This window comes from Maniola jurtina, chromosome 7 (assembly GCF_905333055.1).
Source record: "Maniola jurtina chromosome 7, ilManJurt1.1, whole genome shotgun sequence".
In the NCBI taxonomy this organism is placed as follows: Eukaryota; Metazoa; Arthropoda; class Insecta; order Lepidoptera; family Nymphalidae; genus Maniola; species Maniola jurtina.
In genome coordinates, this window is record NC_060035.1 from 11,006,980 (window position 1) to 11,019,154 (window position 12,175).

General features: G+C 35.4%; 1 protein-coding gene across 9 annotated transcripts in view; it reads left to right on the plus strand.

Annotated features, from left to right (window-relative positions):
* Window positions 1-12,175, plus strand: part of LOC123866919 (cAMP-specific 3',5'-cyclic phosphodiesterase) — a 600,070-nt gene that overhangs the window by 249,452 nt on the left and 338,443 nt on the right. The window contains exons 1-2 of one of the 9 annotated variants that reach the window (XM_045908704.1): window positions 6,568-6,804; window positions 11,482-11,755. The exons of 5 other annotated variants lie outside the window; for them this stretch is intronic. In XM_045908704.1, coding sequence (XP_045764660.1) covers window positions 11,607-11,755 — 149 coding nt within the window. In that variant the 5' untranslated portion in view covers window positions 6,568-6,804; window positions 11,482-11,606. Of the gene's footprint in view, window positions 1-6,567; window positions 6,805-11,481; window positions 11,756-12,175 lie in introns of those variants that run through there. 3 more of the 9 variants (XM_045908705.1, XM_045908706.1, XM_045908707.1) reach the window with 3 other exon arrangements.

The following is a 12,175-nucleotide window of genomic DNA, read 5'->3' on the forward strand; positions in this document are numbered from 1 at the left end:
TAACTTATAGATATTATTCTGAAGTGTTTTGTGATTTCCACACGACATTGGGAAAATGATAATGAGTTAGTAATGGTTTAAATATGTATGTTATTATCATTGCAATATGAGTCAAGAATATGTCGTGCGGGTTTTGTGATGGTGTTTTCAGCTGTCCGTCTGTGAAACAATTAATAACATCAGATATTCATGAGGGACTCTTGAGTCGCCTGTCGTGAACATTAGCAAAACAAAAGGCAGCTACCTATGTGAGTGTCATCGTAACCTCGACTATTGTATTGCGAGCGATGTCTTCAACTGGTTTTGTCATCCATTATTATCTAACTGTGATGGACTACTTAGAGAAATAGAACGTAAATATATCACATGTTTTTGTAGGGTTATCCAAAGGTTTTAGCTGTATTGCATTATTCAATATATTGTTTTAATGTGAGCTATAAAAGAAAATCCCTTAAGTCTCCTATGCGCAGAGGGTAGCCACCGCTCATGTTGTAACAAAGGCCTGTAGCCAGAACTAGTTTTTACTAGATAAAACGGGTAAAAATGTAAAGGTTTCAATATGGTAAAAAATGTACATAATAGAGATCCCTTAAGAGACGAGACTCAGAGCGATTTTAAGGATGTTAAGGTCACCTAAAAAAATGTTATGTTAGATAAAGCTTTAAAACCACAGCACCTAGACACAATTTATTTATTTTTATATATAAAAAGAAAAAGAAAAAAAAGACATATTCTGACAGACTAACTTATTTACCAACGCTCAGCCTAAAGCACTAGGTTCCTTTTATGACAAGGTAATTAAGAAAAGGTTTTTGGAAATTCCACCCTTAAGGGCATACAGGGGGTCAAAGTTTGTATGGAAGTCTATAGGAATTTGAAGGTTTGGTTAAAAATGAAGAAATATCTGTTTCAAGATTTTTAAAAATTCTACCCCCAACGAATATAAATAGGGGATGAAGTTGGTATGAGATTCTGTCATGTTTCAAATTATATCTATGAAAATTGTTGTTTAGGCTTTCGGGGAAAAAACGAAGACGTATTTCAGAAATTTCGGAAATTTCACCCCCTCGGAATTTTCAAAAATTCTACGCGAGCTAAGCCGGGGCTGGGGCCTGGGGTCATCTGTATGGACAATGAATGTAGAGCAATACATATAGCTCCACTTTTGTTCGTATTTTTCAATAGAAAAGTTGGTAACAGTTCATGCTGACAAGGTTTGTAGGAAATTACTCAATCTGTGAAGAAGGAAATAACAGTTTGATTCGAATCACAGTTTTCATGTCGCGTCCCGATCGCGGAGTGTCGTAACTCGCGAATAATACTGATTGCCCTCAATTTTCATGTTCTGCGCTTAATTGGCATGAATTTCTGATTCCGTATCTTTATCATCGTAACACATGTACAGTGTCAAAACCAAAAAGATTAAAAATATATGGCACAAAAAGCTTTTAATATTATTTCGGGATCCGAAAAGATCCAGAATTTTCGATGAGGTTCTAAAATAATATTATAAACAAAAGGAGAAACCGAGTAGGCGTTTCACCTCGAATTAATTAATTTTACCTGTACTGACGAAATCTTTACGGACGAAAATCTGCAATCAACAATGCAATGTCCACCCATCAAATAACCTAATTTTCTTCTTCTTAGCGTTTTTCTGGTTCGCGCAAGGATCTGCTTTCCTTTTAAGTCGCTTCCGCTTTGCATCCGTATAGGCAAAGTCGATCCACCGTTCTTTCGGCCGGCTTCGTGTTGAAATAACCTCATCACTCAAAGATAGAAGTGACAGTCAATGGGGAAGATTTTATTACCCTGCGAATCATTACATCAGCAACCAATGTTTTAACTTACCTAAAGACTACGTTAAACTAGTTTCTCTATTTAACTTATTACTGTACCTAAGAGTCGAAATCTAGCTGTCTTATGCAGAAGGATTTGAGAACTAAAACTCCTACCATAATGACGTGTTTAATGGACAAGGGGCATGACCCTGAGCAATGAGAAAAACGACGCAGAGAGAAAGAGACGAGTCTTATTTCCTTGAGATTCATGCCCCATTTTAATTAGGGTGGAAGTTGTCTCTAAGTAACAATGCTGAAGTCTCCCAGATCCAATTACATGCATCAAATCATTTTATATTTAAATAAAAACTATTTCCCTATTCATTTTAAAGTTGCTACAATGTTTTTAGGTCAACTGAAAACTGAAAAGGTTTTCTCTTTATAAAATTACTGGCTTTCATGCGAACCTCTTTAAAGCGATACGATACAAATTGGCGTATGGTTTAAACATCGATGTCAGCTGCATAATTCGATTTGCTTACCTGCTAGGCCACGCCGAGAGCGCGTATAAATTCATTAACTTCGTAAAAGTTTAACATGGGTTGGATAAAGTCACCTTTTCAAGATAGGAACTAGGAAGGTAATTACATTGCTTTCAGGCTGAAAGATAGTGTATTCATATTAGATACATATTATTATGTTCAAATAATACGAGAGTAAGGTTAAACACGTTCATGGAGCACTTGACACATAATAATTATATCAGACGTTTTTTATCTACCCACTTGTATTAATCTTTTTTACAAAAAGGTAAACAAAGGGTGTAGATTTCATATATGACACATATATTGTCTTTTCTTATTGTATACTAGCTGAATACCCGCAAATTCGTTCGCATGAATGTAGGTTTTTTAAAATCCCGTAGGAACTCTTTAATTTTCCGAGATAAAAAGTAGCCAATGTGCTAATCCAGGGTATAATCTATATCCGTTCAAAATTTCAGCCCAATCCGTTTTGTAGTTTTTGCGTGAAGGAGTAACAAACATACACACACACATACATACACACAAACTTTCCCCTTTATAATATTAGTGTGATTCATAAGTATATTGTTCATTTATCATTATCAAATCACAGTTTCTTTTCATTTTTATTTTTTACCTGTGACGAAATGGAGGCAATAAGTAAGCACATATATATACGTTTAGAAAAGGAGTAGTATGTTAAAATTACTGGACTATTTTTGATGCAGTCTTTTTGCTTTTAATTTTTAACTTTTACAATTAACTTTTTTTCAATTTAATTTTTCTCTGCAAGGGGTTATATTTGTTTTTTTTTCAGTATCTTCCGTACTTAATTAGGTATATTGTGTAAAAGTTTTGAATTTGTATTAAGGATACTCATATTAATGAAAGGGTCTATAACAAGGTCTGCCAACAAGTCCCAATGGGGACATTTATATAATAAATTAAATTAAATTCCTTATTCTTGGCTAGTAAATAATGACGTACTATATCAGGCTTACCCTCAACTCCTTTTCGCGATAAAATATATACATGTAATATTATGAATACAAAATCTCTTCATGCTATTTTGAATGAAAAGCTTTGAGTCTAGAACTCATTTGTCAAAATGCTCTCTTGTCGCTTTTGATGCTGTTGATTTCTCAACAAAAACTCTTAACAAAGTGTAACGAAGTCTTGGCAAATAAATAATCTGTCGTAAAAACTTTCAAACAATTTTTTATGAAACCAAAAAAAACAAAATATTTTTTTAAGAATGAAAGAAAATACATTTTACTAGATTATGCCCGCGAATTCGTCCGCGTGGATTTAGGTTTTTAAAAATCCTGTGGGAACTGTTTGATTTTCCGGGATAAAAAGTAGCCTATGTCAATTTTCGGGATGCAAGCTACCTTTGTACCTTTCATATAAATCGGTTAAACGGATAGCCCTTTAACAATGCCCTGGGAAGTCTTTGATTTTACGGCATAAAAAGTAGCCTATTTCTTCCCCGGGATGTACCTAAGCTAACTCTGACCGAAATTTCATCAAAATGGGTTAAACTTTTGGGCCGTGAAAAGCTAGCAGACAGACAGACAGTCAGACACACTTTTGCATTTATAATATTAGTTTGGCCTCGTCCACAAACTAAAGGTCGCTCAGCGCGCTATGGAGTGAGCTATGTTGGGTATCACTCTCAGGGATAAAATCCGGAACGAGGAAATTCGCAGAAGAACAAAAGCGACCGACATAGCTCAAACGATTAGCAAGCTGAAGTGGCAATGGGCAGGTCATGTCTGTCGCAGAACCGACGGCCGTTGGGGCAGACGTGTTCTGGAGTGGAGACCGCGTACCGGTAAGCGCAGTGTGGGACGACCTCCTGCCCGCTGGACCGACCTGAAGAAGGTGGCGGGGAGCGGGTGGATGAGGAAGGCGGAGGACCGTGTTTGGTGGCGCGCTCTTGGAAAGGCCTATGTCCAGCAGTGGACGCATACAGGCTGATGGAATGGAAAAAATGGAATATTAGTTTGGATTATTAGCTATATAACCTTCGATAAGAGTGGTTCCGTTGTTGTGTGTTGTATTGTAAATGATTGTATACGACGTATATTTTCAACAATTTAAGTTGGTATAGTACTTAGTATGAATAAAAACTGTTACAAGCCCATTAGATATGAAATGTATTGCTGCTATTATGACACTAAGAGAAATTGATGATTTCAAGTTTAGGACAGTGCGACATATTTGAAACTCTGCCACCGGCTATTTTCGTCTCCCGCTGCGCGTAAACACGCCTCACGTAGACGGTTATATCAATAGTACCATCTTCATATCCAATATTCATAAAACCATACTGTCTATAATATATTTGTGGGATCAATCTGTTTATAGGGACGTCTGTATTGGATGTGTGAATAATTTATGATGCTGTGATTTTCTTTGTATTTCTTCCGTTTAACAGGGTTCTCTCCGTCACTCGTTTCCACTCGTTTCATACAATCGTAGTTCCAATTTCATTTGAATATTAAGCAACCAAAGTCCATGTTTTGCAGACATATTCTAGAAACTAATATCTGTGTCTGTGGTGTTTTAGATTTTTCTAAAAATATGTAGTTTTAAAATTACAGGGGTTCAAAGATTTGTATGTAAATTTTAAAACCGCGTAACTTTGAAACCGAATATTTTAACAGAAATCTGGAAAACCACAGACATAGATATTAGTTTCTAGTATATGTCTGCAAAGTTTCATGGACGTTGGTTGTTTAATATTCAAATGAAATTGGAACCACGATTGTATGAAACGAGTGACGGAGAGAGCCCTCTTAATAAAACAATAATACGCATCTAGTTGATGGCCTTCCCCTTTAATTGAAGTAACCAGAGACTGATAACTGAGCGGAAAAATAGTCATAGAAAATCACCCCTCATAGGCCCTAGGTCCATATTTCTCTTGATAGTGAGTTGATAGACACACAGTGGTAATGGCCTGATATTGGGGCATAAAAATATAGACCCCATACGTTTCCCATATCGGTTATTTAAAGTTTTAATTGACACTGGCCTTCCCTGTAGGGAAAAATACTCGCAATAAACACATTTGCCTAATAATACCTTATGTTTTCTGCGCAGGCAGTACCTATCTATATGTAGAACGCAGATATTGATATATTTCAGATGCATATTTGAAAAGAAGTCCACTGTAAAATTCAATACCGATATCCGTACTATAGAGAAGCGACCTACCGAAAAATCGGTTCCTAACATGAGCGTTTTCATCCTCAATTTATTCTCGATCGTAGTTCAAATAATGCCTGCAAGGCAATCCTTGTAGAGAAGTTTTACATGCTTCGCTAGGCCGAATAAACGCGTTGCTATACTTACTGATATGATAAATTGTGTATCATGAAGACGATATTTAATGTAAAAATACATGTAATATATAACTCTCTCTACGCGTAGAAAACGATATAAATGACGGCTACAATAAAATAATACCTGCTTACTGTATGATTTATAAGACAGATGATAACAAATTGGTATATTATTCTGATTTAGGTGAAAGATAAACCTAATTAATCTCTGGCTCCAACGGATAAATTTTCGAATGTTGGTAAAACCATCGGTCGCTTGAGAGTCATGAATATTCGTTGGCTTAAAGGTCGATTTTATTACCCATTCTTTACCCCTTTGGCGTTCGATTTCATTCAACATTTGCTTCCCAACGTGTCATTCCACAAAATTATTTATTGAAAGCTTACGCTTACAATCAATGCGTTCAGATCTACAGAACAAGTGTAAATTAAAAATTTATAACACCCCCGACAAGTGAAGGTTACAGTAACTAGAAAAGAGCTGATAACTTTCAAACGGCTGAACTGATTTTCTTGGATTATAGCTAAGAACACACTCGATCAAGCCACCTTTCAAACAAAAAAAACTAAATTAAAACAGGTTGTTGACCGCGAAGAATAAAATACGATTATATAATACAGAATAGATAAATGCATTAGTGCAAAATTATTTTATACATTAATCATAGTGCTAATGAAGCCATTTGCTGAAAAATGCACATATTATAAACATTTTTTGTGGATGTTTCTAATTTTTTGCGAAAGATCTCTCACGTATAAAGTTTTTTCGGACGCTTCAGTTTTTTGCGGCCGGCTCCGCAAGAGCAATTGACAGACGTTGATTTATCACCGTCAATTTTTCCGATTTTCACGGAAATTCCTGTGGAGTGTTTGCGTCGACGCCTTCGCTTTCTCGGCGCTAGAGCTTGCAGTATACACGCCAAGACGCGCGCGCAGTCGGAGCGACGCGCTGGCCAATATAACTTCAAAGCCGAAATATACTGAAAAAGTATGCTCGTATTTATTGGCTGATTGAGATAAGTTTGTGAAGTGCATTAATTAGACACTTGGTGCTATTAATATTGGTTAGAAGAGCTCTCTGTGACAGTGAACTTGCGATGCAGTGAATTGGATGTTGGTTTGAGTAAAGTAGCAATTAAATCTAATAACGTGAGTCCAATATAATAAATCAATGTTTATGGTTACAAGAAGCATTTTAGTTGTTTATTAATTTACACTTCAATAAAGCAAATATTAAGGAATAATCGATTATTGTAGATAGGTAAATAATAACATTCGTTCAAGAGTTAAATAATATAATTATTTTAATACCAATCTGCGAGTATAAATTTCAATTCATTAAAGTTTTTTTGCAAAATTGCATGAACTAATGTAAATAAAAATTTACCTACGTGCAAATAAAGTAATACTGCTCATAAACAAAGTCACTTTTCACGCGCGCTGGTTTACTCTATCATATTAAAATGTTCCTTTCTTCTGTGGTTTACAAAAAAGCTATTCATTCATTCTTTCAATTTATTTCCAGCAAAACAGTAATGCAAATCTCAGCATTGGAATTGTAATTTTTATCTCTAAAATCTATGTTCTAATATAACAATGAGAAAAACCCGCTCAAGTGCGAGTTGGACTCGCGAACGAAGGGTTCCGCACCATAGTACAAAAGATATAGCATTATGCACTTTTTAAATTTTGATTTGATAATACTTATTTGTTGCTATAGCGGCAATAAAACACAGTCTGTGAATACTTCAACTCTCTGCCTATGACCGTTCATGAGATACAGCTCGCTTACAGATAGACTGATAGACAGACGGACAGACGGAGGTACAGATGGACGGACAGACCAACAGATAGACGGACAGATGGATTGACAAACGGACCGACAGTCGACAAATAGCGGAGGCTTTACAGTAATAGGGTACCGTTGGCATCTTTCGGGTTGGTACGGAACCATAAAAAGGCCGTTTTGCGAAAACTCCATGATATGGTCTGGAAATTGCTTGTCCTCGGGTTGTTACGAATTCTAGCAGAATAAAAAGGATATGGATCCCACAGTTCAAAGGAATTTTACTGAGGTGTTTAATAAAAAGTGAAAGCTTGTATGTTACTTCCAAAAAGACTAGACCTGTAGCTAGATTCCGTAAAACCTGCATCAATCAAGATTACAATCGCAATTCTTTTTATTGGATAAATTTATGCTATTCTTGCTGCAACAATGCATTGTAGCCAATAGTGAGCGAGCGTCAACCAATCAGAGGTGATTGCGATCGTGACATCGCAGCTGTCATTCTACCGCAATGGAGCTGCTGTCAACCGATCTGAACAACGTCCGAATGTTAGCTGAAACTGCCAGCTCTTTCGGATTGCCTTCATCCGTCTTTGTAACACCTCATATAGTGCATACATTTTGAGAACCCACTCACCATTTTTGCTGTATGTGTCAACTGACACAGAGCAAAAATGGTGAGAGAGTTCTCAAAATGTATGCATTATGTACATAGCACGAAATAAAGTACGTACTACCTTAAGTTTAAATTTATATAAGTAAAGTTTCTTTTCTAGCAGTTTACCGAAAAGAACTGAACACGCTTCTCACTAACTTACCTATGATTAGTTACCAGCAGAAATGCATGACACTTTGTTTTTACATTCACTAAGCTACATGCATATGCATGTTTAAATGTGTGTACCCACTGTTTTTTACAATTTAAAAACCCCCATATAATTATTATCTCCCGATTCTACCACGACTGGCAAATATACCTTAAAAACCACTTACTGAGGTTTTATTAAGCATCTCATCAAAATTGCCTTCAGGCGATCAGGGTTTATGAAAAAAAATATTTCATGTCAGTAATATTTCACATGTACCCACTCATGTTAAAATTGGAAATGCTCATACTTTTAAAAGACGGACTTGTCTTTTCGCTTAATTTTGCTAACCCAGCTGCGACGAAGCCCGAAAGAAGGATAATGTTTTCAAATAGTATATGTATGTATATATGCACTTAAATCACTCGCTGTGTTCCTTTCTAGACACTAAACTGAAGAATTTTAACGAGTTTGGTTTGAAGAATAGAATATTGGATAAGTGAAATCATGACAGCTTAACGTATTATAAATCGTTTAGAAATGATACATTACCAATATGTCGCCGGCTTCAGTAACAGCTGTTCATGTCAGCGTCATGTCATAGTTGGCGGTAGATAGATAAACAAGTGTAAATTAAAAAATTTCAACACCCCCGACAAATCATTTTCAAATAAATAATTATGTATATCTAGGCAACGTCCATCTTGACAGCTTGACATTTGTCAATTGACACTTGAATATTATGAACCTAAGGGTTATCTAAACTTCTTTTCTACAAGAAAACTAGAAAATAGCTGATAACTTTTAAACGGCTGAACCAATTTTTTTGGATTATAGCTAAGAACACTCTCGATCAAGCCACCTTTCAAACAAAAAAAAGTAAATTAAAATCGGTTCATTCGTTTAGACGCTACGATGCCACAGACAGATACACAGATACACAGATACACAGACACACAGATACACAGATACACACGTCAAACTTATAACACCCCTCTTTTTTGGTCGGGGGTTAATAATAATAAAATTAATGACATGAAGACATATTCAAGAATAGGATACATGAGTATTGTATTCAAATACGCTTTTACAAAGTATTTTTGAACTGTCTTGTGAATCTACCACCGCACTGGTTCGGAATTCCCTTCCTAATAGGAACAACCATCAAGAAACCTCGTGGCGATTTTTAAATAAGTACAGTAAACAATAATATAAGCCCGCGGATTGCTGGATCGAATGATATCCACACTTTTTTTTTATAAATCATATATTCTTCGGTTTATAATAATCTTTTTTGTATAAGCACGTAGTACAAGCTTTACACTTTGAAAAGGAAAAAATAATGCTAGTCATGTTTCATTCACGTTTTACTTGACTACTTAATATTTGAATAAAACACACTCAGTTTATAATATAAAGTTGATTATTTGGTGGTTTTATTGCAGCCAACTATTAATAAAATGAGTAACGACTTATAGTTTAAGAGTTATTCTTGGATTGCTTCAAGATCAAAGATATTTGGTGCCAATTTTAGATAGTTTATTTATTTGTTATTTGTTACTTTAAATCTTGAGGGTCTTTCTAGATTTTATTTTCTCATCAAAGAGATGACACGTTTATCACTCCTTCACAATGACTACACCGATTTGGATGAAATTTGGAATGGAAGTAGCTTATGCTATAAAGAGTTCCCACGAAATTAAAAACAAAACTATATCCACGCGGACGAAGTTGAGGCTGGCATCTAGTCCTCTAAATAATTTTATCTAGTCAAAATTGTACACTTTGTAGATATGGGGAAGAATTTAAGAGCCCATCGAATTATTACCCCAAAAAAGCCCCTACCATAGTGTGATTAGTAAGAGAGGTCGACATATACCTACTTACAATGCAGAGAGAGAGAGAGAGAAAATACATGGCTTTCCTCTCATTGCAAATTCAATTATTCATTATCAACGCGGTGTACAATAATTGAATGAAAATGAAATTTATTTCGCTCACGCAATAAGCGTCTTTGACATATTTATATCCATCATTAATTGTGCGGAACAATGGAAAGCTTTTTGAACTCAAAAAATTAAATAGCATAAAAAATGGGTCATGATTTTTCATCCTGATTTATATGAAAAATCGCCCAATGCATCCATCCATCCAATCCAGCAATCCATGACGTGATCTTACCAAAGGTAAAACAAGTACCGTAAAAATCCCTGTCCTTATTAGGTATACTAATCTCTGCTCCTGGGAGTCATAAGATCTCCCTTTATTAAGCACCTTTAGTCGAGTTGTATGATTGAAACATGATATGAATGAAACATGATTTTAATCTTAGATAAATGACTGGTCTCGATGATTCCCCTAATTGGTCTGGATGATTTGAATATTTCGTTGTACTATGAGCATAAAAGCAGCGTTATAATTACAACAATTTGTATGTGTAAGGCTCAATGCGAAAGAAGCTTTTGAAATAACAATATGTAAAACCACAATTTGTCTCATAAAATATTGTCTGTAAAAATAACGTTTTCATATCAGTAAAACTTTATACTGAGTTTAAACTGGAGCACAATTTTTCTCTTTGTTTATATCCAGAGAAATAAGGACAGCCGCAATTCTCAACCTTCTTCACTTTTTATACGACCAAAAGGCAAATTTAAAAATATACAAGAAGATAAAATAAGGTTTGGTATCTAGATCCTTTAAATGATAAATGTTTCATTTACTTTATATTCCCCAAATCTCTACATTTTTAAACATAATATTTATGTTTTAACGTAGGTATGTAGAGTTTTTATAGAAGATTTTATCAGTTATCAAACACAACTTGCTACAGTAGGTACTTACTACTGACGGTGACTGAAAAGCAGGACGTCTTACTGAACGCGCGCGTACGTGTGTGTGATTTGTGGTACAAGAAGTTTTATGAAGTAAAATCACAAATCGCTCCAATGCGATTGCAGCATCTAGGGGTTCCTTACACCATGCAGACATTCAGTCCCTTGTATTACCAGCTGAAAATCTAGGAATTATATTGGGCATGTAGCTGTTTAAAAGCTGTCAAAATTGTACCAAACTGCGTATTAAAATTACTGCGAACAAATAAATTGTAAGCCCTATATATAGCATTACTTTGTAAATATAAACTCAAACAAATTGGAACAAGCTATAAACCAAGTAGGTAACTAACATAAAATTCGGAAACCGATCCATTTTAATTGCTACTTTACATCGCAGTGTAAGCAGTTTTATTACGAAAGTAAACAATTTGATAGACTTTCGACAATGTGACTGAGAAATGATTCAGTGGTGACATCTGAAAAGTTTGCCGTGCATTAGTTTCATTGGTTGAACCCTGAGCAATGTTGCCAATTGCTGAACTGGAAGAGGGCGCCACTTTACTAATGGCCAGTGCTAACCGGCACCGGAAAACTCGGGACCGTCTGGTTTCAGCTGAAGTTCGCGCCGTCCGACGTAGGCGAGGTTGGACCGTGGTTGGTTCTGAAACGAGGTAAGACCTGTTTTAGTGCCTAGCTAAGAGATGTCGCTGTTGCTGAAAACAACCTATAACCTTTGAGTTTTATTCGTTGACTGTGATGATAGTGATAGATTATCATTTCAGAACTCTTTATTTCATCTTTAATTTACTCAATTCAGTTTCAAACTTTATCTGTACACACTGTTGAAAAATCACATACAAAATACCAAATTAAATGCATAGGGTTTGAAAGTACATCCATTTATCTTTAAGTTCATTTTGATTTAATTATTGGAACCGATTTTTTCATGCTCCACAGGACACCTATAAATAATGACATACATAAATAATTAGGATTAAGCCTTAGCATAAGGACAAATGGACCAGGGTCAGAGCACTCGAACGATTTATTATTTACCTTTTAATGGATGTGGTTGTACTCGTATATCGAAG